At 41.4% G+C, this 27831-nt stretch overlaps 1 protein-coding gene across 8 annotated transcripts in view; it reads left to right on the top strand.

Moving 5' to 3' along the window:
- tenm4 (teneurin transmembrane protein 4) overlaps nucleotides 1-27831 on the top strand; it is a 211425-nt gene that overhangs the window by 121673 nt on the left and 61921 nt on the right. For 4 of the 8 annotated variants that reach the window (XM_023962049.1, XM_023962055.1, XM_023962054.1 and 1 more), the window contains 7 exons: nucleotides 1675-1776; nucleotides 2015-2209; nucleotides 3428-3628; nucleotides 9998-10183; nucleotides 13320-13346; nucleotides 18760-18906; nucleotides 22352-22568. In XM_023962049.1, the coding sequence (XP_023817817.1) occupies nucleotides 1675-1776; nucleotides 2015-2209; nucleotides 3428-3628; nucleotides 9998-10183; nucleotides 13320-13346; nucleotides 18760-18906; nucleotides 22352-22568 (1075 nt within the window). The remainder of the gene's footprint in view (nucleotides 1-1674; nucleotides 1777-2014; nucleotides 2210-3427; nucleotides 3629-9997; nucleotides 10184-13319; nucleotides 13347-18759; nucleotides 18907-22351; nucleotides 22569-27831) is intronic. The other 4 variants (XM_023962051.1, XM_023962050.1, XM_023962053.1 and 1 more) reach the window with 1 other exon arrangement.

The following is a 27831-nucleotide window of genomic DNA, read 5'->3' as shown; positions in this document are numbered from 1 at the left end:
GAAACCATGTTTCACCAATTAATTGCATTTAAATTGAGGCCATTATCCACTCTGTCATATTCTCTTGAATGATTGTGCCATGCAGAGTGTCACACGTTTTAGAGTGAAGATTACACAAAAGAAAATTTTAATTTGGAAAAACAGGCGGGGAAAAGGATAAATTGTAAAAATGTTGTTTTACAGATGACAGGCAATAAGGAGCTTTTCGGTGTTAAATGTTCAGCATTAGGATTTCATGCAAAGGTACTGGATACAGATGTCTGGCCTCTACAGGGTGAAAACCTGGCCACAGCAAACGAAGCACAGACGTTCTGCTGGTACCTCCTGTTTGAAATGAGGGAGGGGTCATATAAAGTCAATGTTTAGTACACAGCAAAAATTATTCTCTCATGAAGTCCGCTTTATTTGGCAGGTTTAAAAGCTTATCTGGTCTTAAATGTGGACTTAAAAATGTCTCTTATCACACAACTGAACTCTGGTGCGGTTTACTGCAGTGTGAATGCCTACAGGCAACCCAGAGGTGTAAAGAGCAGAACTGAGCCAAAGAAAATAGACTCTTCTTTTGGCCAACACTGCTCCAAACAAGCAGCAGTTAAAACAGCTAGACAATTCCAGGTGTTTTGGTCCATTTCTGTCATTATTCCCCGTCTGTGTGTGTTTAAACACACTAAATCCTTAACCCTTTTATACCAGAGCTGTCGCCGACATCACAAGTGTAACTCTTCAATCATTTATGCAATAAACGCAATTCCAACAGATTCTGAGGCTGCCTTTCTCTACATCATTATCTTTTAGGTTCATTGCATTAAAAATCAAGACTGTAAAGTCCTGCATATCAGCGCAAAGCCACTTTTTTCCGCCTCAGACTCCATCGGAATATCAGTTGAGTTAGGGAAATTGGTTAAAAACTTGCAAACTTTGAACTACCGTAAGTCTTTGACCGTTATTGCATTTCTAGTAATGCCAAAGGATTCTAAAGCTGCTTTTCTCCACTTTGGAATCCGTTGGAATTGCAGAAACATCAATTGCATAAACAAACGACCAGATTCTGTGGTTGAAAGGGCATCAAGACTGGAGCTAAAACTAAATTTTTAAGGGTTTAAATGTTTAAATGTTTTAAACTTTGCAAACTGTCCGGGGGGGGTCTGATATTCACCTAACAATGACTGGGATAGGCTCCAGAAACCCCACCACCCTCAAAAAGGGATAAAGCTGGTTGGTTGGTTGGTTAGTTGGTTGGTTGGTTGCATTCCTAATATTTTTTCATTTCCTTATCCATACCCATAAAGGTTTTTAAGATGATAAATTGTGAAATGAAATTTGAGCTACTTTTGTTTGTTGACTCATAACAACCATCAGTCAAAAATTAAATGTGTTACCAGCGTTTGGTTTTCCACATTCTGTGTTTCTGTAAACTCTCAAAGTGTAATCGAATTGAAATTTTTTTGTACAGGTGATGACAACTTGTTTCTCATTTCTTAAATGGTCCATTTATGTGAAAAACGGGAAGAGCTCGTTGCTCACAGTGAAACAGAAATGCGGAGCGTTCGCTCATCACTGTCATTAACCAAAAAAAAGGGAAATAAGTAGCCGAAAGAAACGAGTCCAGGGCGAAGGAATCACTTTTTTGAACTGCATCTCTCAAAAAGCTATTTTTTCTGATTGCTCTTGCAGATTCTATTGATGACTGTCCCAGTAACTGCTTTGGAAACGGTGACTGCATTGCTGGAACGTGCCACTGCTTTTTAGGATTCAAAGGACCTGATTGTGGGCGAGGTGAGTCACTTCATTCCACATAATCCTTTTATTAATTACTGTGGTTCAGGCGTGTTATGGGATGCTAAAAAAGAAAAAAAAGAAACATCTTCCTCTCAATAACAGCACAGATCTTGAAATTAGGCAGAACCACGGCTGTGCTGCTGTTACGTATGGATTGAAGTAAAAAGCTTTGATGCTTTGCGCTGCAGAACTCGCTTAAGTCTGTCTGAAAGGATTTCTGCTCTTTGTTTTAAAGCGGCCTGTCCAGTGCTCTGCAGTGGGAATGGTCAATACCTTAAAGGTCGCTGCATGTGTCACAGCGGCTGGAAGGGGTCCGAGTGCGACGTTCCCACCAACCAGTGCATCGACGTCACGTGCAGCGGCCGTGGAACATGCATCATGGGAACCTGCATCTGCAACCCCGGCTACAAAGGGGAAAACTGCGAAGAAGGTGTTTCCTTCCAGACATTTGTTCAATATTTATTTTAAGAGCCTTAACACTTTCAAATATGAATTGTTGTTCTGCACAATTATTGGGTTTAAAACAGCACATATGCTGTTAAAAGTTGATGTCTGATATGAATCTGTGAGGAGCTGCAGCTTCACTTTAGGTTGGAAAAGGCCTCACCAGATAAGATTGAAGGAGCCATTGTGTTCGTCAGCTCTTGAAGGCTCTCATTTCAAAATGAAAAATGGACCCTGGGAGTTTGATAAATGGGGGTTTGTGACATCCATAGGCCTCCATTCTATTTTAGGTGGAGTGCTTGCCATAAGGATTGGAGGGGAATGTGGGCAGGGGCCCTCTAACATTTTTACCTTTCTTCCATGTGACCTTCAGGCACAATGATTAATTGCCAGGAGAGTTTCTTGTCAGTTAGGCTCTGATCTTTGTATCTTGTGCTCAAACCATCTGCTACGAGGCAAGACATCGTGTTTGTCTTACCACAACAACCTTTATACCCACTTATGTCTTGGTAAAGGGGACCTGCCATGGTGGGGCGCTAAGTGGCTAGACATCGCTCCCACTTGGCGCCCGTTTACCATCTGTGAGCAGATAATGTCTCGTGGACAGAATGGTGATACTACGACCATCGCAGAACCTGATAACAATTCAAAAAAGGATTTTCTTCTGCTGTATTAGAGCATAGAAAGAAAAGATGTTTGTTTCAAACCCTAGGGCTGCGAAAGTCTTTACTTTAGCCTGTGAAGTCTGGCGGTTACCCCAGGCTTTTCCCTACAATTTCCCTCTGTTCAGTAAATGTAGGTTTCAGGTTTTCTAGCTTTGATCATCACCGCAGCTTTGATTTTTGTCGAAAAAGACATCTATTAGCAGCCTTTTCTCTTTAGAGGGAATATTCTTTTGGAAATGAAAAAAGAAAGCGAGCAGGAGTGTGGGTGGAACCTGTAGGTTTGTGCCATAACACCCACCGAACAAACAGCCATTTAATTTGCCTCCATGGAAATCTTTTTGCCAGTTTTAGAAAAAGTGGGTTTCTCTGTGTGTTTCCCTCAGTTCCCTCATTGTTGCTGTGCTAAGCTGCTTTGCTGGTGCAGCGTGAGCTGCAGCCCACTGTCGCTCTGAATTGAGATGCCAAGTTGCTCTGAAAAAAGGAAGGAACAGCAGGTGACTGGAGCGTCTAACCAGCTCTGTTTGAAACCCTTTTGCTAGTGGACTGTCTGGACCCCACGTGCTCGGGCCGAGGGGTTTGTGTCCAAGGCGAGTGCCACTGCTTCGTGGGCTGGGGCGGGTCCGGATGTGAAAGCCCCAGGGCTTCCTGCATGGACCAGTGCTCTGGACATGGAGCTTTCTTGGCAGACACCGGAACCTGCAGCTGTGACCCCAACTGGACCGGCCATGACTGCTCTACAGGTGAGCGCCCCCGTTGTGAGAGTAAATGTTGGCAGAGTGATTTAACTGATTATAAAATGGAAAAACAGGGACTGAGTCCAAAACAGCTTTTTGTTGTAAAGTGCAACATTTGTGTGTTGTCACCATGGCTCCTATTTGATCAACTTTACAAAAATAAAACCCAAGTCAGTGTTGGTTTTTGGGCTGTCCGGGAAATAAGTGTAACTCAAATTTCCCTTGAGACTCACACAACCACCTAAATAGACCTAATAAAATGGAACGGGCGATTGTCATACATGTGGTAATTGTATCAAGAGGCATTTGTAACATTTTTGATGTACTTTTGTCGTTAATAGGGGTGAAACAATTTGACAACTTTATCCTTGAATCAATATCTGCACTTACGGTATAACCAGATCGATCTTGTCTTTGGCAAGATGTTAATTTAATCAAATCGATAACCGATGTTGGAAATACCATTTGGATTGAGGTACAGTGGGTTTGTTTTGCTACAATGAAATAACGAGTGTCATCACAGCGGACAACACACACGTGATGTCACAAAGTTTGATCATTCCAGTCCAATATTTAATTTGTAGAAAAGTAGAAAAACTTTGAATTTAGCAAAGACGTGACCATACAGTGTGCTAGATTGTTCTAAAAATGTTCCTTTTGGATTATTTTGATATGGAAAAACAACAGTGGGCTGAACTTTAGGAAATTAAAATGTGAATAGAGTTGTCATTAATTCCGGTTTACTTGTTTGTGCACATATTTAATTTACACTTGATTATCTTGCAAGAAACACAAGGAATCTGGAAAACTTCACCTGCCGTGTTCAGTACCAGGCATTTATTTATCCATGAGTCACACTGGTTGAGGTTTTGGCTAAGGATGTCCTGTATCCATTTTAGGTCAGTGAATCAAAATGACCCAACATCTGCTATGAATCGTATTGTCAACCACAATATGATATGAATCTAACTGGTGTTAAATTGAATCGTTACACTCCTAGTTAAGAAGGTTCGATCACTTCCCCCTAACTGACTGCGCGCAAATGCCTCACCCCCGTGCTTGGACCTGGACAGTAGTAATGGGGGCCTTGCTCAGTGCACAGGATTTGGGGGAGTTGGAAAAATGGAAAAATCCATACAACACATCTATGTCTCACCTACTTCACGCTTCCCTTACGCTTTTGTGTTGTACAAGTGTTCACTGTGACCTGTCGCTCACAGCATGCCGGTAGAAAAAACATTTTCGCTCTCTGAAATCAGTCTATGACCTTGATTAACTCTGTACCTGTATGCCGCGTACAGAGTTGCCCATTTGTTACTCACAGATGGTGCCTTTTCACCCATAAAGGCAATGAAAAGTGGAACACAACTGCTATTTTTTTTAATGCAAAACAGTTTTGATCTTCTGACCTTTTAACCAACAAAAACTCTAAATACTTATGTCCCTTACAAGCGTAGAGGACTTTTTAAACCCTGATACTTTTTATACAGCTTCTAGGTCTCTAAATGAAGTTCCTGCTTGATTTGACACATTTGTTTGTGATTACTTCCCTCTGAAGTAAACGTTCATGATTTTGTGTGAAACGCACTCACGCAAACGTCTGTTTTGCTCTCATCTATAATCAGTTGGAGGTCGACAGTTGGAAGTAAAGTAAGGTTGTGGGTATTTTTTTTTTTCTTTGTCAGTCTTCAGAGCCCCAACAAGCCATGAATGATAATTAGCAGCTACAGCCTGAATGATACCAGTTCATCCCTAAAAACCTCCCATTTTCTTTGTGTACAAATTTTGTTCTTTCTGCTTGGTTTAATGCAACTCTGCTACCTGCCAGCACATTAGTCATCTTTTAAGGGGGGAAAAAATGACAGACATTAAGGGTGGTAATTATTTTTATCAATGATCGGTTGGATGTCTTGGACCAGCAATCAAATTACACTAATTTTGCTTCTTTTTGTACTAATCGTTTCATCCCCTCTTTTGCACGGGTAGGCGGCAGCTGCAAAAAAGGGGAACAAAAAGGCGCGAATAGAAGAGGTTCTGTTAGCGGAATGACGTAAATGAAAGCTCTTTGTTCAGCTCCTGCTCTCCTCACGTAGGTGCAAGGTTCACAGCTGATGATAGCTTCTCTTTTTTTCTCTGCTCCAGAGGACTGTTCCCAATGTGTTCATTATGTCCACAGGGAGTGTTCCCTCTTGGTAGTTAAGAAAAGACTGAGAGCGAGATACAGTTTTACATCTCGAATATTCATTCTTGAGGCTGGAGGGAAGAAAAAAGGACTTGTAAAATGTAGACTCGGCTCCGACAGCCGCCTCACGCTCACATTTAATAATGTATTTTACTGAAAACCCTCACAGACTCCGGGATAGATTGTAATAAAGCTGTCAAATGTTGGTATCTACCGCCACTGACTTGCAGCGTTGGCAGTCAAAACTTACTGGAAAGACACGGTAAGCCGGCTGAAGAATTTTACAATTTTCCACATGAATAAATGCTCTTTCGAGACCGCATTTGCATTTGACTGTTTTTCACAACAGCCTCGGAAAGCTGCGTCTGAACCGGCCCCCGATGCGTTGATAATCAGGGCATCGGTTCTCTTTCGCCTGCTGCAGTCGGAGCCCTTTTTATTTAGACATCATTTGTATTCTTGCTAAAAAACATTAAGGATTTTCATGCAGCAGTCACTCTGATCCACCAATTCCCTTTGTATTCCAAGAAGGCGTGCTGACCTATTAGGTAATCCCGAGGATTTGGAAGGAAATGGGCAGTTAGTGCGAGTTTGCCTAGTCGAGAAAAAGCTCAATAAATGATGATGAGTTAGCTCTTTATCCTCTTTTTATCCTGTTCATTGTAGGGCTTTCTGTGGTCTAATACAATACTAAGCTATTTGACGGGGGTCTACTGTAAGAGGCCTATAACCCTGCAGGCCCAGGGAAAAAAAAGACTAGAAGACCTTCAAGAAATCTTTTGGGATTATTTAATCTTTTCTATAGAACACGTCACAAACTCATTTTCTGGTGTTGCTGTGGAGCACCGCAGTCTTGGTGTGAACAGTATGTAGTTAGGCTGTGAGTTGCTAAACGGCGATGCCTGAGGTTTTATGTCCTTCGTGTATGTGATTTTTTTTTTTATTTTTTTTTTTTTATACAGCATTTTGTGCGTCTCCTGCCAGAGGAAGGCTTGTTTACATGCTCTTTTAGTGCAAATGGTGAGGACCATCGTGGGAATGGGGGTGAATATCTCACTGTGGACTCCTTTGGCCAAAGATAATGAGGGTTTGCCTGGGGGCAGTAATTGCATCTTTATCACCTTAAAGGTTTTCCCCTTTTGTTCCAAGAAAGCAGTTGTCTGAGAGTGACTTTGACAAGGTTCTCCCACCTGTGTGCATTTCAATGAGGCTCAGGAATGGAACTTGATTGCAAGGCCAGGTATGGGGGTGGGCAAGGAGGGATAATTCCCCCTTAAATGCCGGTACTGGCCCCCCAAAATCCAAAATTAGCCAAAGAAATAAAAATGAAAGGAGCAAACAAAAGTACCCCACTACTAAAAGAAAAGACAAGAAATGAAAGACAAAATGCAGACAAATAAACAGACATAAAAAAATAAACGCAGCATCAACAAACACAGACTAGTGTCCTGCTTGTGCTTGTCCCAAGCCCGGTAAATCCACAGGGTAGTGTCATAAATTCCGTGTCACACAGCACATACGTTCATTTTGGGCATATTGCATGGATTCAAATTAGTCGCGTGGATATACACGTTAAAAAAAAAGTGAGAAAAGGTTTGGTCTTTACGTGAAATTTTCACAGATGAACCATGAATGAAACATGTTAAAACCACATTAAATTAACTTAACGTAAAAGCCCATTGCGTGTAAAATACAGGTAAACTCAGTAATTCTTAACTGCCCAAAAATTTTGAATAGCTCAAAAGCAAATCAATATGGAGAGAAATTAGACTCAGTCGGATTTGTGCGTGCGTAATACTTGATTTGTGCGTAAATTATGATTTGTGTATGGATATTCTTGCTTTGTGCGTGCGTAAATTTGGATTTGTGCGTGATTTGTTACTCACATAATACGTTTTGTGTATAAGTTAAAAAAATTTAAAATGAAAAAAATACAAAATGCAATTTACGTATGCACAAATTAAGATTACAACAGTTTGAAACTACTTACACACACACATCTTTAAAAAACACGCACGAATCCCTTGTTACGCACACACGAAGCCAAAGTTACGCACGGATCTACCGTGAGACTGTTTTCACGTCTCACAAATTCGTCCGTAAGTGCTGCGTTTAAATACCAGTGGAATGCTCGGTCATTAGAATTTTCCTATCAGCCTTCCCTTCTAAACGTATTTCCTTCAGTGGGTGTAGTAGGGCTTAAAAAAACTTGAAAGGAAAATAAAAATTATTATCTGAGAATATTACTTTCACTTTTAAACGCTAATATATATATTAAAAGTATATTATTCTCCGAGACACCGAATTGATACAAAATGCGTGATAGGAACGACCAGTAGGGGGCACTGTTTTTTTTTCTTCCGGAAAAATCAAAGGCAGTCAGACTGAGAGAGTCACGGGAAGAATGGCGGCCCATCTCGGTGGTCAGCGCCCAGAAGTAAGTAGCCTCTGTGTTCAACACTAAAATCTACTGTCTTCATGTATTGAGTCATTGAGTTGAGTCATTGTCTGGATACGTTTAGAAGGGAAGGCTGATAGGAAAATTCACGCACAAATCCAAATTTATGCACAAATCCTAATTTACAAACGCACAAAGCAAGAATATGCATACACAAATCCTAATTTACACACAAATCAAGAATTACGCACGCACAAATCTGACTGAGTCTAATTTCTCTCCATAAATCAATGTAAAGATCCATTGGCCAAAACTCTGGACGGATATTTGCGCATGTTGACGAAAGACAAACGCAAGAGACGCATATAAATTCCGTGTATCAGGCATGTATCATGAAAGACAGAAATTTCACTTGTTGGAAAATGCTCAAAATGTACAAAATGTATGTACAGCGGCTCTGTGACACAGCCTTAAAACTGATGGCAGTTTTCTGCGCCTTTTAGGGGCTCGGAGGGATATGACTCCCCAAACTCTCAGCAGACCCAGACTTGCCCCCCCTCCCTGATGTCTTACCTGCACCTTGTAGAGTGGCTGGAAAATGGGGTCCTGCTGGTTTGGCCCTTTCAGTTTTTTTCCTAAACCTGCGTGTAAATGAAATCCCTCAGGTTGCTCACCTTCAGCTGATGCCAAATTGTCTTTGGAACGTTTGGAGGGTCCTGTTCTCCAATAGAAACATTAAAATATGGAAATATTTTATTTTCACATGCACTTTACCTTTTTTAGTAAATTATTCATTGCTAGTATAATTATCCACTGAAACTTGAGATGTGAAATCAGCATTCGGACGGTCTTTGATGATCTGTAATTAGCTAGCCAGGGTGTCTTCTCGGCGGGGTTTGTGGTGTCATGTTTTAGCGAAGAATACGTTTCCGATTAGAACTGCGACAGAGACAAAACATGCTCTGCAAAGGCAGTAATTGACTTATTAAAAGATTTTACATCCCCTTTGGTCCCCAGTGGTCACAGATGAATTGGTTTTGGCTAACAAGCCCGGAACACTACTGCTCAGTGTCACCCATGCTCCTAAGCCCTGTTTGGAACAGAACGGTTAATAAAGAGCTTGAAATCTCGATGAGATCGTACGTTATCGGTTAGCGTGTAAATTCTCTGAGCCTCTGTCTTGTCATACACCAGCTTTGATGAATACCGGTCAGGGAGGTCTTCGGTTGCTGCTCGATAGCGTCAGCGCAGCTTTTCTGCATCAATCCATGAGTGCTCTGCGTCTCCGGGTAGACGGCACTCAAAGACGATAAAAACAACATATTGAAATTCTATGCTCCTGCTTTTTCATGGATTTGTACATCCTGTTTCCAGGCCATCTGCATGGATTAAAAAGAAGAAGTGTGTGCTGATTGGGTTTATTTTTTTCCACTTAAACCTTTTTTTTTATTGGGAGAAGAGATGAATAAAGACATTTTAGAAGAGGCAAAGAAAAATCTGCAAGAGCCACTGTAAGCCTCTCCTTTTCTTCCTGATGGACTCAGTAACTGGCCAAAATGGATTGTTCTTATGAGGTGCAGGAATGTCTCCTGCGCCGCCACCAGACAAGGTAGTGAAGCGTGGCTGCCTTTCTCAGACAATAACTTCTGGATTTGTCTTTCTTCCACCCTCTTTGCCTTGTCCCATCACTACCCCGTCTTCCCCTTCTATCCCATTTCCTGCCGCCCCTTTCCTTTTTCTGTCTCTCTTCCCCCATTCCCTTTGTTGTCTTCTTCTATATCCCTGTCTCCCACAGAGATTTGTGCAGCGGACTGTGGTGGCCACGGCGTTTGTGTTTCAGGCACCTGTCGCTGTGACGACGGCTGGATGGGCACCGGGTGTGACCAGAGGGCGTGTCACCCACGCTGTAATGAACATGGCACTTGCAGGGACGGCAAATGTGAATGCAGTCCGGGGTGGAATGGAGAACACTGCACCATTGGTAGGATGGGAAAAGCTTTTGTTTTGGAGAGGGGGGCCAGTTCGATGTATATATCTATATATATATGTGTGTGTGTATGTTTGGTCAGGGTGTGGGAGCCCAACAAACGCGTGCTCTGCCTGAGTGTGTGTTGGGTTCAAGGGGAAGTATCCAGTTGGGGATGGCGGAGGGAGGGGGGGCATGCTTAATTAAATTTGTGCAACTTGGTAAAGCATGAACAGGTTTACTGAAGGATCTGAGGCTTGCCTTCATGCATTTTCATGTGGGAATGTGCTAAGGTGTCCTTTCAGTTTCCTCACCTCTTTTTTTCTTTTGCTCCCTTCACGTTTGCTATTATTTTCGAACGCTGACATGTGAGTTATTGTGAGCAGGTCAACCACCGCTGTTTGCTCTGTGTTTATACTCACAGCTGCCTCTCGGTAAACACTGGCTGAAGTACAGGGTTTGCCAGACCTTAACGGGATGTGAAGAGCTGTTTTAAAAACGCTCAGCTTATGCTAACATCAAAAAGGGTCATCGGGTTTCAGCCTAAAGACCTGAAGTGCTGCATTTTGCCGCAGTTTTTGTGATAATCTAGCAAACTCTTTGTGTCCCCTTTTGAGACTTAATAATAATCCTCCCTGAAGGAACATCTAAACAAAAAAGACAAATCTTATAAAGGAAACAATCTTAGGCAGGGATGTCCAAAAATTTGCAAAGAGGGCCAGATTTGGTGAGGAGAAAATATGTGAGAACCAGAATTATTTGAACCCTTTCAATAACTTTAAAATGCAAATGGACAATTTAATAAAAATGTTAGTGCATTCGGATACTTTTCAATTTTAAACACATTTTTACCCAAATTATTGTGAAGTTTTTGTATTTGAATAACAGAAATAGTTGTTAATGAATTTTATAACAGGTGCCTGCAGGCAGGTGGAAGTGTGAATGCAGGTCGCACTTGTCCCGTGAGCCCGACTTTGGACATGCCTGGTCTAAAGAATAATATTTTTGCCATCTTTAAATTTGTAATGAATAATCATCATAAGAAAGCAGTAGTTGACCTTTATTTATGAGCCTCTCTGTCCTTTCACATGACCCTTGTGTGATTCCGATTTGTCTGTGCGAACGGAACTGGACCCTTTAATACTGGTGTTGCCCCCAGCGACAGGAAATAAGACACACCCTTTGAATTACCGTAAGACCGAACAACCAAGGTAATTCCAATGGATTCTGAAAGAGCAGGCTTGCACTGACATCATTGCAGTGTGATGCATGTTAGTGCAAACCAGATCTTTTTTAGTTGTCTTAATCTGTTGGAATTCTGTGAATTTCGCAAACCGCAGAAGAGTTTATTGAACTCTCTTTTGTTTGTTTTTTTATCTTTTAGCATTAGCATCCAACAACAGGTACAACACAGAGAATTGTACTTTCACTGCCTCTTTGATGCTACTCTACAGAGCTGTTGAAGACAAATATAACTTGACCTGTGCATATAGGCCCAAAAAAACCTTGACCCACAAGCATGACCTAAATTTGGGCGAACATTGTCAGAGCCTCACTTCAGGTTTTACAGAAACATTTTGTTTTTTCACTCCTAATATCTCTTGAAAATGTATTTGATCTCTGCAGTATTTTTACCAAATTGTGTCAGAAATACTTAAGGAATTGCATCAACATCTGAGCAGCATAATACGTCTCCTTCAGAACCAACATAACAGGGTGGTTGACTTCACAATCATTGACTGCAGCACTGTCAGAAACCTCCTTCAAAGCAACACGCTGTGATGATTCAGAGGACATGCTGTGTGATGCCTGCTTTCCCAGATCATAACGTGTCATTGTTTGTTCTTGGGTGTGTGTCACTTCTCCTTTTCCTTCTTCTGCTCTCTTTCTTTGATACATTACTAAAATGTAAAGAATTGCTCTTACACAGCGTGCTTGTAGTTTTTCAGTTTAGTATTTTTAGTCCGTACACTGTAAAAAGAAAAGTTGAGAAAGTTGAACATTTTAAGGCCATCAAAGTGGAAGAAGCAAATTTAATAGTCTCTAAATAGTCTAAAAGCTTTTTGACAATTTTTGTACAGCCAGTTACTTTAAAATTTTGAGTTTTCTCAACTTTTTTTTACACTGTAGTATTTTGGGAAACAGTACTTTTTTAGGTGACTGCCGAAAATGTATAAGAATAAAATCCATGCTATAAATATATTCTGCTTTTAAAAACCACAGTTTAAAGCTATAGATGTCCGAACATGCAAGACATTATAATAATAGTATTTTGAACGTCATTAAAGCCAAAGAGAAACATGTGTTTGGACAGTTTTTAACTATGTGACCAACCTGATATGAACAGTCTAAAGTTTAAAAAGGAGGCGTAAAGGAACACAACAGCACCTCCTACCCTCCCAAATTGGTTCAGTTAATGGAAATCTGCACCTCCCACATGTTTGATTCAAAAGGAAGTTATAAGTAATACCTTACAGCAGATTATCTGACGGCATTTTGATCCTGATGCGGTGCTGTCTGAGTACTCTGGCTGGACTCTGTTTGTGAATCTTTTATAGACCGACATTACATTATGTATGGATCTTTTATAAAGGCCATATTGAGATCCTCACTCGACAAGAAGATTCCTCCGTGTCATCCATTAAGATGCCAAACATCTCAATTAAACTCCATTTTCATTCATGAGAGCTCCGGTTGGCCCTGAGCTCCACGCCGTGAAGCACAGGAGGTCTGGACTGGTTTCACTCGTGACCTCACGTGACCCCTGCCGATGTGCGTCCAGAACAGAAACCTCCAAAGTTCTTGTTTGAGCAAAGTTCTATGTTCATAAGTCGTGTGTATTTGTGAAGGCCCCCTGAGGTTTTTGATATGAGATCCTACCATTTAATAAACAGGGGTGTTTTTTTTTTTAGCTCCTCCTCCGTCTCTCTCTCTCTGTTTCAGAACTTCTCCCGTCTTCATCCCTCTCCTGTGTTCGATCGTGTTTGATGTTCTGCTCGTAATGCATGCTTGTAATGCTTCATGGCTGCATTTTTCCATTTTTTTTGTCAACTTACTTTCTGAAATGTAAACTAACATAGTGGCCCGCCGTCCCGTCATGGAATTGGCACTGTTCAAACCTCCCTTATGTGTCCTGTTTTTATCTCCCAAGCTCACTATCTGGATAAGGTAGTGAAAGGTATGACATTCCTCCTTCCTTCCTTCCTTCCTTCCTTTTTTGCCCTCCTCTCATTGTAAGTCCAGCCAGCATTAACAAGTCATGCACAGTGGCCATGCTCTCCCCTACATACAAACAAAATTCACTTCTTTTTGCTCCAAACAGCTCATTCCACACACCCGCACTCCTCACTGTCTTTGTAGAAACTGCTACTTAGCACCTTCGCACCTGTTAAGTCAAGTTGTGCTGCTTTTTTTATACGCTACATGTTTGGTTTTGCGTTTGGTTAGCCGTCTCAACAGGGAGATGTTTGAAAGCGGGATTCCTAACCTGTGCCATGCATTATAAATGTGCGTCCAGCTGGGAGCCGAACCTGATAGGTGCTGAGGCTGCATCCTCTCTAATTAAAAGAGCTCACGGTCCGCTGGGTGCTGGGTAAGCAGGGTGTGGCGCGACCGAGCCTCTCCGCCATCACATCCCTCGCGCTTTTTCTTGGGAGCGGACCACCTGGCATTAGACCGATTGCCAGAGGAGTTTCTCGAACACTCGCAGCCCGGCGTCTGGAGCCGTTTCAGGCAGGCTTGGGTTGGGCTCTGCAGGGGCTTATCTCAGAAAGTACTGCCAATTAAAGGGGAAATGGTGCCAACACACAGATTGGTTCTTTATATATCATTATAACAAGAATTCTGAGCTTATTAATCATCCAGCTCCACTGGCCTTTGCAGGGAAAGACAAACTAATGCCAAAAGTTATCCTAAAAAAAAAATCTTTGAAGCAACAATACCCAGCCGTTGTCAAACTTTTTGATAGAGGAATCATTTTTAATGTCTCATACTGTTTATATAAGAAATATTTCTTTTAGTGTTTTTTGTTTTTCAAAAGCCTAGCCAATAAGTATACTTAAATTTATTAGCAATTTACTTTACAAGTCATGGGTTTGTGTTAAAAGCTGTTGGAAAAAAACAAAATGGGACTAGTTTTACAAATGGGTCAGACCATAAAAATATGAAAAGGGGGTTTAAAAACACGTCTGATTAAGCTGAGCTTTTTTACACATTGATTACAAGAAGAAGACACTATGGAGAAATATATTTCCCCTTTAAGGATCCACTCTAACCATCGTTTGATGTATTTTCAAAGTGTTCCAGTGGTATTTTAATTATGCTTTTTAAAAATAAATGTTGTTCTCTAAGGCATATTTTCTGCACAACGGCAGGAATTCAGTACAATTTTGCCTATGAGTTGTGGACAGACCGATAGCACAGAAAAACACTTTCCCGTCGCTGAGAGTTCTCTGTTTACATTAGGGCTAGGTTTATAAAATTGAAGAATGTCCGTCACTGATCCTTACTAACCAAAAACATTTCTGAATTTTTCTAATGCTTTGTAAAACATTTATTAAAGAACGGTGGAATGTTACGCAACATAAAGACTTTTTTATTTTTTTATTCTGAGCAGTAAACTGTACCATAGTATACTATAACGCTTATTAGGGGTGTTATTCTGTCACTCTGTACCCTAAAACCAGGAGCCCGTGCTTCCTCCTTCATCAGTTAAGCGACAGAGGTCATCTTCCTCTAGAAGAGGCCGGCTTCATCCATCATTCATTCATCCGGATGATAATCATTCTCCACGATTTTCCACTTCAGAGTCAGCTGATGCCATTTCTCTATGCAGGGGCACAAACTTTGGTTAAAGCGATTCTGTGAAATAGTCCTTAGCAGCAACACCGCCGGATCGGCTCTTCATCTCCACCCCTCCTCCTCCCGTGCAGTACCTCCTTTGTAAGAGTCTCATTCAAGCGTCTAATCTGGGTTTTTGGGATGAACCGGAGTCACGTGACTGAAAAAAAATCTGCAAATACGTGAAACCGTAATTAAGCGGGGGAACACTGTAATCGATCTGAATGGATCTGAGCTTAATGGATCAAAAATCGATCCATAAGAGTAAAGATCGATCTTTTATGCCTTTCCTTTTTATGTCTTGGTGTCCTAACGCTACTCCAACGAGATTTTGTGAGATGTGGTGAGATCAAGCTTTGAAACTATCATGGCCTCAGATTTAGCGGTGCTGACCCTCATCCCGCACCAATGCACGCTGAAGGTCCCGGCTCGATGAAGCCAACAGGACAACATGATCTGCAAAGACCAGGAGAGGCAGAACATAATGATCAGGACATTTTTGTTGGAGCTTCTCCGTTTGAGAAACCATGTAACACCATATGGTGTTAACAATCTCATTTGTTTATTTCACTCATAAATGTAACAGTATGTGAACTGAATCATTTTCACATGAATATCTTCTAAACATATAGGTTGTTAATGTATTTCCATACAAATATGTCTACATGTGTAAACTGAGTAAATTCAAAATCGAATCAAATCAAATCGGTTGTGGAAATTATTGGTGATACCCAGCATTAGTTTACACGTTCTCCTGCTAGCTTACAGCCCCTCACACTCCCAACCTAACAACAGCGGTGCAACAAAAATGGTGAGCAGTATTGGATCCAGCCGTACATGGATCTATACGTAGAAAAGGAGATGCATCAGAATGGAGCAGAGCAGGGAGCCTGTGGCCCGCCCAGTGGATTTACATCACAAAGACGATCTTTTTCAAAAAGCTTTTTTTTTTGTCTCCTCCTGACAATTGAAATAAAGCAATACACATAAACACTATTTGAAGCTTAATTTTTCTACATAGATGTCCTCCATCAGAAAACTTCAACAAGAACAAGTTAAAAAATACAATTTCATAGGAGTGGATCTTTAAGGTTATTGGGCTTTTTATAATCAATTTTGACGTAAACTTGGAAGTTTAAAGAAGAGATTTTAGTGTTAGAAACCAGCATTGTCAGCATTAAATATAATATTGCTGCATACATTTCAGGTTCTGCAACATAAAGAAATATCTTAAAATAATTTGATTGTAGTGCAATTAGCAGCCAACTTTCATCACATTAACATGTGTTTTACAATCTAATTAATGCAACAACGAAAAACATTTTTTAACAAATTTTGACTGTTTAATAACTTAAAAACGCACAAATAATTAGAAAAAGGTTATTTTGGACTGTCTTTGACCACTATATATGGGGAAATTATTAGTTGATGAAATATTTGAAATAGTTTAAATGTAGTCCCATCAGCACCCAATTTCCATCATCTTTACATTTAGCATGTGTTTTATAGACAGCTATTTTGTTATAATGCTCAAAATGACAAAAATGACACAAGCAATGTCTACGTAATCCAATCCTGTTTAGAAGTCAGTAACTCAAAAATGCTTTACCTGAACAAAGAATGAAAAAAGATGTTTGCAGTTGCTGAGTTTACGCTCACAAATGTTCACAAAATTAGATTTTTAGATGCTTGGCCATTTCTTTTCTGGGTTGATGCAGGACTGTAAAAACATGGGGATGTTTCATTGATCTGCACTGTGAGTCATGTCGTAATCCCATCCTCACTCTGTTGCATCCATCAGCCGATGTTGGAGCATCTCCTGTCCGCTGCTGCACCTTCCTCTCCTCTTTTCTTCCTCTTCCCACTCCTCCTCCTCCTCCTCCTCCTACTCTTGTCTGTGTGATGTCGGAGCACCGAGAAGAGACAGCTGCCCTTGTCTCTCTAGTTGAGAAAATGGGTCATCTTAGCATTCTCGCTATCAAGGCAACATGTTAACAGCACAAACTGTGACAGACTTGTCTTTTAGCATTTTATCTTCCCGGGCTGCGTACACGCGGTCAAGCATCAAGCGTCTTCAGAGAAGTCGGCAGGATAATCCCCTCACCCGTGCCCTCGTAGCAACCAAATTTGCCCGAAGATTCCCTGGAGTTGCACGTCTGATGCAGTTAGTCCGCCCATGCCGAAAGCAACTCAGCCTGAGTCATTCAGACCGAGACACTTTATGCAGCCTTCTGCTGCTGGTAATGACGCAGCACCAATTCTGTTGGCTCACAGAGATAATCTGCAAATAGTGTGCTAACATTTTTTATTGTTTATTTTGTTATATTAACACAGCTCAAATGGTAATACTGTATCTTGACCCTATTAAGCCCGCTACATCAAACAGTGACAGTAAGTTAATATTTTTTGGAATTAGGATTTCTTAAAAACCTTTTAATCCATCCAAAAAATGTGCAATATCCCTTTGTAATTAGGTAAAGATAGTATAAGTTATCATCTGCTGTTGGGTGATTTGGTGATTGCTCACAACAACGTTAGTTTAAGATGCAAATATTTTGACCCAGAGGTTTGAGAGACAAAATCACTTGACTTACCCGCTATCTCAAATTTAATACACACATTTTTAACTTGCCAGAAGGAACTAATTATTAACTAATTTTACATTATTTCAATACAGCAAGTAGTGATTTAAAAAAAAAAAGAATAACAACAAATATCTAATGCTTACCATAAAGTTTTAGAAATTAGCAAAACCTTTCTAGCCAAAAGTGTTTTTGCATTTCCATAAAGACAGCCTGTTTTGAACAGGAAAAGGCCCTCTACTGCCCTCTACTGCCCCTGTGGAAGGAAAGTGTACTACAGGGTAGAAAACATGGACCAAGTTGAGGCCATGTCACACAGCAACTACTTACATTTTGTTTACGCAATCATTACGGAAATCTTATGCAATCGTGTGTGATTTTTGTGAGTTGCATACGCAAATTTGTGGCTTTCCATTTTTGTCAAACAGACTTTTCACGCATGTACCACCAATGTATGACGTTCGTATGGCGTAAACGCAGCAAACATCACGTTAAAATTACGTAATTGACGCAGGAATTTCTAATGAATTGCATATAAATGTTGCAATAATCACACACAGTTCATGAACGATTAGCGTATTGTGTTTTTTGCGTGGTTCATTCGAACTTCTTGGGTGGTTTTGTCGTGATTCGTTTGTGATACATCTTTGATAATTTCACATAAAGACTACAACTTTTCTCACTTTTTCCACATCTATCACATGACTCATTTTCATCCGTGCAATATTCACAAAATGCACATTGTGGCTGTGTGACACTGCTTTTAAAAACAGGGTTTTGATCACGCCATTGAAAGGGGGTCTCAAAAATGTGTGTAGCAATTATGATAGCTTATAAAGGGTTCTAAAGGTTTCTGCTGAGAAAGAGGCACATAAACAAGACGAAATGGGAGCGGATATTCGATATCTCCTTACCCGGCTGTGTTGGTTCACATAATCGACTGTAGTAAAAAGTGTGCATTGATTTAAAAGAGCATTTATCTGATTGTCGGATATTAGAAACTTTGTGAAAAAAGTGTATCCTGCTGATTTGTTTCAGCAGATCCTTCCCGATAACCTTTGCACGACTTGAATCCATTAGAGAACAAACAAGTTCTACTTTTTTTTTCCTGCTATTCATGATCTTATTTTGACCTTTTCTTTTGTTCCTTTTTTATTTTTTGTTACACAGAGGGCTGCCCTGGTTTGTGCAACGGCAATGGTAGGTGCACTCTGGGTAACGGCGGCTGGTATTGCGTATGCCAGCTGGGCTGGAGGGGCCCTGGCTGTGACACCTCCATGGAGACTGCCTGCAGTGATGGCAAGGACAACGATGGAGGTAAAAGTCAGAAACACAGGATTTGACAGTAAGATTAACCACTTTTTTTGCGCTCGAGAGCCTCGTGGAGCGGCTTTCCGAAGTGCCAGGAGCAAACTCGCTTTTAACGAGAGAAACCTTCAGCAAACCTCGGGATTTACAGGAAGAAGGGGGATGGGGGTGACTGCTTGGAGCACAGAAGAGGGGGCAAAAAGAATCCCAAATAAGCATATGGATCTAAGAGGTGCATAATGATGTGCAGCAAAATGCATGACAAAGCAGGAACCTGTGGGGCCAGAAAGTAAAGGTGACATTTGTGCGGCTGAATTGCAGTTTTATAATTTGTACATAGAAAGAAAATATCGTCGTAATATGAAGTTTGGTTGAATTTTTGCAGCCTTTTTTTTTGTACACGAGTAAGGAAGTTTCACAGTGATGGGGGTGACTGTGAGGAGTCATCGCCGAGCGCCTGAAGCTGTGCGATTCCTGGCTGTCAGACAGATCCAACCCTCGCACCAAACCCTTCCAAAATCCCACTGCGGTTGTGACCAAAGAAAAGGAACAAAGTGGTCACAATTTATGGCACAGTCTATTTATGTACAGAGAAAAACACACTCTTGATCTGATCACCGAGACCCCACCAGGGCGTTTGATGTTTGAAGTGTTAAAGAGGGAAGACACCGGTACAAGTTTTTATTTGAAAAGCAGAGTACTTGGCCCGCGGCCCTGAACATTCGAGGGCCCCAGGAGGAAGTCTTAGCTCTTCCTTCTAACTAGCCCTGAGCAGAGCCAGGCACAAACACGCAGATCTAGCCGGGGGGGGCGCTCCACTCCTGAGGCCAAATGGGAAACGTGACTTCCTCTCCTTTGGACTTCATTCTCATCTCCAGTTTTGCTCTAGCTTCTAGCGGTCTGCCCATCACCTTTACAGGGACCCCAATACTCTCAGTGGAAAAAAAGTAAAGTGCTGCGAGGGATTTGACTAACTCCCAGCAGCAGGCTTTATCTTTATCACCCATCTGGACAGATAAGCGCCTGGAAGCAAATGGGAAGGCTGTGGAGCCCAACTACAGAGGAAAGAGCGCGGCACTGCAACTTTCTTTGGAGAATTGTTTTTCTCCTGAGGCTGATGGAGGGCATGGAGTCCTAATTATGATCCATGTGAGCAACATGGATCTGTATCTGTTGCCTTTAACATGACAGGCAACCCCTAAAGCTACGTTCACGCTGCCCTTCCGTTCACCGCGTGTGTTCAAGCGAGCGCTTCCAAAGAAAAGTCTATGTAAAAACGCGTTACAGCTTCCACAGTTTAAAATTCTTGCGTTGACGCTACACATTTCTACCACTATGCGCAGTTATTAATGTCTCCTCCGTGATCAATTTTCAAACAGTTGGTGATTCCGTAAATTCAGACAGACACCATCCATACGTCACTCCCAAATCTGAGTCTCTTATTGGTCAAAGTTCAAGTTGGTTTAGCCTGAAGTGCGTTCAGCAGCCGCTTGTGTTGTACGAAGAGCCCAACAAAAGTCGTAGAAACTTGTGTAGCTGCGGAGGGCGGCATGAATGTAAAGTTAAAGAACAATTAGCTGTCACACACCTAGGTGTGTGAAATTTGTTCTCCGCATTTGACCCATCCCCTGGAGGAGCGGTGAGCTGCAGACACAGCCGCTTTGGAACCATTTGGTGGAGTAACCCCCCAATTCAACCCTTTAATGCTGAGTGTCAAGCAGGGAGGCGGTGGGTCCCAATTTTAGAGTCTTTGTATGACTCATTTGTCTTTGTATGACTTATTTGAACTCACGACCTTCCAGTCACAGGGCAGACACTCTACTACAAGGCCACTGAGCTGGATGTAGCTTTAGTGGTTGCCCTGCCACCTACAAGCATCAACCAATCAGAGACTCTGATTTGGTAGTGCCATATGGATGGTGTCCCTTTTAATTGACAGAAGTACCAAACGTTTAAAAACTGATCACGGAGGAGTAACTAACAACTGTAGATCGTGGAATTTTATGACATTAAGTCTTTCGTGCTTCAGAATCAAGCTGTGAAAGAAAGAGGCCAGGGCAAGATTCAATGGATTTGCACCACCTTGACACTTTGAGAGGTCTCCTCCAACTGTAGGTGTTGAACATGTGCTGGTATCAGGTAGCGACAGTCCAGTGTGGACACCATGGGCTAAATGTATGATCAAGAGTGTGTTAAAGAGAGTATTTAAGAAACCACGTCACATGCCCGGTGTGAACGTAGCATAACATGCTTGGTAAAACCCTCACCCCTCATGACAGATGTAGAATCCCAAACACAGGTAAGCGATTGACTCGCCCAACGAGCCCCAGATGAATACAAGCTATTTTTCCAAATTCAAAAGGTCCACAAACAACAAAAGGTGGAGTCAGAGTGTGTTTGTTGCAAATAGAGCTGGGAGTTTAAGGGAAATAAGATCACAAACCAATTCAACCCCTCAACTACTCCAAATCAATGAAATGGATTTGTCAGAGATTGAAGTCGTGTTTATAAGAGAAAGCCACATCCAAAAGTGCTTTGGAAAGAGAAACAAAAGAATCAACATTGATTTTACCAAATCAGTTGGTGTTTATTACAAGTTTTTACAACATTTTTATCTACAATAGTTTATGGCAGTGGTCCCCAACCCACGGGCTGTGGACCAGTACCAACCCACTGGGCCAAACAGGAGAAAAACAGAAACAACATTTATCCCCTTTTATTTCTAATCTGATTCTATAATCCAGTAGTTTTTATTTTGAAAAGATTCTCTCCACCACATCCGACTCATTCTTGACGCATGTCAAGGCGCTCTGTCACCTATTCAAAATGCATCTTTCTTAAAGCGGCTGACAGCTAAATTGAAACCCCTGAGCTAGCAAAAGTTAACAAAAAGGAAATTTATTAGGACAATTTCTACGCACAGAAAAGAGCCACAGAGGAAACAATAGAAAAACCTTTGAATTCAAAATAAAATGAATCTGCATTTAACAGACAAAAACCAGCAGTCTTTACTCCAAAAAGAGATTTATTGCAACAGTTGTTACCACAAACCATAACAATAATGCAGTATAATCAGCAGCTACGAGGATACTGCTAAAAAGGTTTTTTAAAGGGTCACAATTATTCTCATTATATTTAGAAAACACCTTTTTTTTGTCGCACATTAACAGTCAGGCGAGGCTGAAGTTAGCCCACTCTGCCAGTTATGGGTCAAGGGAAAATCTAGATCACATTGTTATGGTTCCTACATGAAATCTAGAGTACAGTAAAGTTTGAAGCAGCTCCAGATATTTTGCACAGGATGAAGATAAACCCTCAAACTGGGGTAAGAGGTTGGAGACCACTGGGCTAAGGTGTCTGGACATTTTTTTCTACAATGTCACACAGTCCCTGTGTTTATTCTGCCATGTGTGTTAATGAATCCATTTGCCTGTGACCTCTTTGACCTCGTCAGATGGCCTGGTGGACTGCATGGACCCAGACTGCTGTCTGCAGGGGACCTGCCACACCACCACATTGTGCGTCGGCTCCCCAGAACCCCTGGATATCATCCAGGAGACGCAGATGTCTTCCGTGCACAGCAACCTCCAGACCTTCTACGACCGAGTGCGCTTCCTGGTGGGCAGGGACAGCACCCACGTCGTCCCCGGAAGCAATCCCTTCGATGGCAAGTGAGTGACGTGCAGAACACGTACACTCATACGCTGGCTTTGTTTTTGGTTTGTTTTTTAAAGAAGCCGTTACACGAAGATTTCAAAGTCCATAGTTAGGATTATCCAAACAGCAGTGTCTTGATTCCAAAGCGTCAAACACGGGGAAACACAGGCCCAAAGCAAAGTTTACAACGCTCCAGCCTGCAGTTTTTTCTTTTACAAAAACATTAAAGACATGGTTAGCTGGAGACAGCAGAGGCTGGCAGCTTGGTCAGTGATGGACGGGTGATGATAGACAAACACGGCACAAAAGCTTGGAACGTTCTGCAGCTTGAAATGCGTCCCATCTTCATGTACGATGATTGCTTTTACTGTAATCCATTGGAGGCTAACTCCCTCATGCAGCCTTGGAATCAGTGATCCTTTTATGGGAGACACATCATCCGACTGCTCGGATGTGTTCTCATCCAGCCTCTTTTGCTCCTCGCCCTAAATCGCCTGCAGTGTCACTCATTTATGCTGCTAAAAGAAACTAACTTTGACCTAGAATTAGATACTTTTTTAACCTTTAACAAGCTGCGACACCTAAATAACACGCCCAAAAAAGCATTTCGTAATCGATGTAAATCAGCCGATTCTGATGTGTAGTAAAGCTGCTTTGTTGCTTATCAGCGAAAAGGACGATTTACATTGATTGTGTAAAAATGTGACCACTGTAAAGTGTTGTGTATCAACGCTGCTTTTGTCTGCTTTAGGATCCACTGGAAGTACGTTAATTGCATGAACGGTTGAAGAGTGACGGCAGTCCAAGGAATGTCAGCACTGGAGCTAAAACTGAGGTTGTGAAAGGGTTAAAGCTTTTACCGTCTCAGTCAAACACACCAAAAAGTGTCTTGATTTGAACCCTTTAACACTCTTTGGCACACCGCAACTCTTTGACCATTTACGCAATCAATGTAATTCCAATAATGCAATTTCTGTGTGTTAGAATCAGCTGGAATCACGTCAAGCCTTAGTCACATGGCCTTACACAGGGGGTTGACCTGTAAAGGGGCTGCTGGCTTTGCTGTTGTTCTGGTCCGTGAAGGGTTATAGAGTGGATTGGCCGCATCGTAAGGGGAACGCAGGTGTGTCTTGCAGTTCCCTTGAGGTTTGTGCGGTCACCTTAGGGGATGTCATGACACCTGTCATAAGAGCATTGTAAGGGTTATTATGCAGGTTGCACACACTTGTAAGGTACAGATGAGGCTATCGTACGATGCCCTTAAGCCACACTCTAGTCATTATGAAGTTGCACCTGATATCTAAGTGCTTGTAGGACGCCCACACAAACCACATTCTGATTGTCTAATTTCCTAAATTGTAACAGTCAGGCTTGCCGTAAGGAGCCCATACTTAACTCATGAACAGCACTAATGGGCTCCTTGTGTAGTGTGCATCAACTGGTGGGTTTTAAAAGCAGAAAAATCCAGAGGACATGCCTGCGTCTCTCCTATTTCACCATTACATGCTGTTTAGGTGTTCGCTAAGACCTCTGGCTCGCAGCATGTCTATAGAAAAGAATCTGCATAAACATTTTAGCTCCATTTGCCTACGATCTTAAAATTTTATGCGGGTCACCTGTGTGCCCTGTCCAGGTTTTTCTCCCGCTGACAGCCCGTATTCACCTGTAAGGGCAGTGGTTACTAATGAGAACCTCGTGTGTTTAAGGGGTAGTTTAAAAAAACGGGTTAAAATAAATAGCACAACAATGGCATGCACAGCCCAGGCACTTATCCCACTGCTGCATCATGTTTTATGCACAGACAACGTTTGGGCTTAATTTGAGTGTCGACTGAAGCGTCCAGATGTTTCCGTCCTGTCAGCAGACCAGAGTCTGCCGTTTGAGTCTGACGTGTTTTCGCGATCAAACGCAGTCGGCCACTTTGTCAGCGGCTTTCTGCAAAAGAAAAAAAAATGCGTCAGCTGATGCTCGAGAGAAGCATCGTGACATTTTCCCTCATTGACATTTTTTTTTCTGGCTTTCAAAAAGCACTCTGCGTTTGGCGGTACTTCACTGGACAGAGGGGGAGGCGTGGGGCGTTGAGTAATACTCTTGTCTCCCTCACAAGATGCAGCCATAAATAAGTAAAAAGCAAGAATACAGAGATGAGATTGTAGGCTGGGCTCACCTAAAAATATCGGTGATGATCTATTATTCATGCTTGGTATTCATTCCCCGCCCACTGACAGATATGAGCCGTTATGACAGGAGGTGGGGGCTTCAGATGAGTCTTGCAGGCACTGCTTCTCCCCCGCCTATTTACGCCCACCTTGGTCACATGATCGGCTCTGTATCGATCCACTAGCCGCTTCCTAGTGCGAGTAAGCACACCGGGCTGCTATTTTTGATGTTTCCCACCACAGAGAACGTGTCCGGCCGGCCCAGCAGAATAACAAACAGAGACTTTGTCTATGGAGCAATTAGAGCAATGATTGAAGCTGGTTCAGCACAGCAAGGCTGAAGCCATCCCATCCATCCACAGCCCATCCTGTTATCATTTTATTTAGAAATCTTTTTTTCAGGGTTTAGCTATTAACTAATCTATCAGCATCTCCAGCAGCATTATCCTTTACTTTAAAGTGTTCTCCTTTTACACTCAGAAAACTACGTAACACACAGACAGGAAAAGAGGGGCTCTGCAGCCTCATGCTTCACATTTACAGCAGGGTTTACCCTATAATGAAGTCATTTGCTTGCATAATGATGTTTTTCTTGTGTCTGTGCTAATGGCAGTCTTTATTAGTCTTGGTTTTTGTGAGGCTCTCCTCCTGTTATAAGTCGGACATTCTTGTTTTTTTCTTTTTCAGTGCGTGTTTCTGAAATATTGCTGCAAGAAAACACATTTTCACACTAATTTTTTGCTAAAAGAAGAGGTTTTTTCTTCTGTAGTAAAACAAAAGAGACCTGTGGTTCGGGTCCAATTTAGTGGCCACGAGAAACTCTCACACCGAGCCCTGAAAATACAGAAAACCGTTCAAATTATTCATAAATTTTTGTCAGACTATTTTATTTTGTATAAAATCTAATATGAAAGTTTTTCTCTTTTGAATTTCAAACCTCAGAAAGCATCAGCGCCGACTTTGTCAAATAGTGAGCAGCTCATGTTTGAACATTCAGCTGAGAGAGGCTGTTGGTGGGAAGTGATCTAATCATGCCAAAAAAAGGTCTTTGTGGAAGTCTGCAGCAACTCATCTCCAGGGAGAAGGAAGTCTGTTCCAAAAAACGTAGTAAATAAAGGAACGTCACTGTCTCCACCCGGAGAGTGTTTTTTGCATCATCTGTGTGTGAATGCACAGGACAGAATCTGTACGAAACAAACCCGTATGGGGTCAAAAGTTCACAACGTCCAAAACATTTGTTCGAAAGACATTTTTGCAGCTGACACAGCAGCCCTTCTAAACCGGTCAGGTTGGTTAAGTAAACACTTCAATCCTGAAAACTTGTTCAAACTGTGAAGCACGGAAGTGGGAGTGTAGTGCTGAGCGGACAATTTAACGTAGCCTTTTTTGTCTATCCCAATTAGAAAAAATATTTTGTTGACATTTTAAGGAATCATACCAAGAAATATGTGACTGCTCTATCACGACTGGATCTTCCAAAAAGTTTATGACCCTGGCACGAAAACCTTTTAAGGTGGACCAAAGTAAACGTTTAGATAAAGATGTTAGACTTCAGATTTTAGATTTCTCCAAGCAAATTTTCCAAATTGACTTGGAACTTCCAATAATAGTCTCCCGCCATAAAACAGAAAGCTACAACTTTTAAAAGGATGACCATTTTAAGAATTATATTTTTTTCCTAAATATTATGAATTTTGTTCCCAGAAGTTTTGCTTCATTCCTATAAAAGATAGTTTGCATCTTAAGAGAAAAATGAATTGGCTGGTGGGATTTTGGCTAAAAAAAATGGCATAATTGTCATTAAAAGGCCCACTGGGAACTCTTTCCAAAGAGCTCAAAAGAATGATGAGTGGAACTTATCTGTGTGTAAGTGCACAGGACAGAATTTGTACAAAAAAAACCTGTACGGGGTCAAAAGTTCAAGACGTCCAAACATTTGTTCAAAGGACATTTCTTCAGCTAACAAAGCACGCCTTCTAAACAGCTCAGGTAGGTTAAGTAAACACAGTTTGAACACTAGTTCAAACTGTGTTTACTTAACATACCTGAGCCGTAGTGGGAGTGTAATATTGAGGGGACAATTTGACTCAGCCAATTTTATCCCAATCAGAAACTGAATTTTATTAACATTTAGAGGAAAAATAACAAGAAATATTTGACCACTTCATCACTACTGGATCTTCCAAAATGTTTATGACCCAAAACTTCAACAAAGACCTTTTAAGGGAGACCAAAGTAAATGTAAGTAGTGGGCATGTTGGAGCCCAGATCCTAAATCTTCCAATTATTATTGTCAGTTGTAAAGCCGAAAGTTTACAGCATTACCTACAAATTTCTGAAAGGATGATCATTTTGAAAGTGACTATTTTTTTCCATTATTCTGAATTGAGCTCACAAAAATAAATGCCTCATTCCTGTAAAACCTATTTTTCATTTTAAGATTAAGAAGAACATTTTTGTGATTAAATTCTTAGACCAGGATTTTGGTCAATAACATTACTGTTATGTGTCAGAAACCGCATTTGCTGATAAATGTCATAATATGGTCAGATTGTCTTCCTAGATTCTGCCAAATTAAGGTAAAATCCTTTTTTCCCTAAGCTTTATGATTCGTTTGAAGCAGACTATTTAAACACTCACTCCAATAAAAATGGTGTTTGTGATGTTTTTAACATGTTCTTGCAGCATTTTTCCAATGATAGAGAACATTTGTAAAGAAAATTGACCTTCAAATTGCATTTCTGAGAATTTACCCAAATGGGTGTGAATCAGGTGCCGTAGCTGTGTTGTTGTTCGCCGAGCCACGAGCTTCCTGCTGTAAACTCTTAGCAGTGGGGAGGGGAAGGGGGCGGGGTTGCTCTGCGCCAACGGTCCCGCCCACAACTCAGGTGACTTTCTAAAGAAATCCTGCCACTCTGCAGAAACTGTGTCTTAGAGAACGAGACAGGATTTGGGGCTAAAAATGTAACCATCATAATTAAGAGACTTCTGGGGACAATTTTAAAATAACTCAAAAGATGATCTGCGTGAGCCTTTAAGATATTTTGTTGATGGTTAAACACACCAAAGAATCTTCTTATCTAAGACCCTGAAGGAGCCTGAAGCACAGAAGATGTCA

Source organism: Oryzias latipes, chromosome 13 (genome assembly GCF_002234675.1).
Source record: "Oryzias latipes chromosome 13, ASM223467v1".
Taxonomy (NCBI): domain Eukaryota; kingdom Metazoa; phylum Chordata; class Actinopteri; order Beloniformes; family Adrianichthyidae; genus Oryzias; species Oryzias latipes.
The sequence above is the reverse complement of the archived record's forward strand: the minus strand, read 5'-3'. Positions and strand labels throughout refer to the sequence as shown.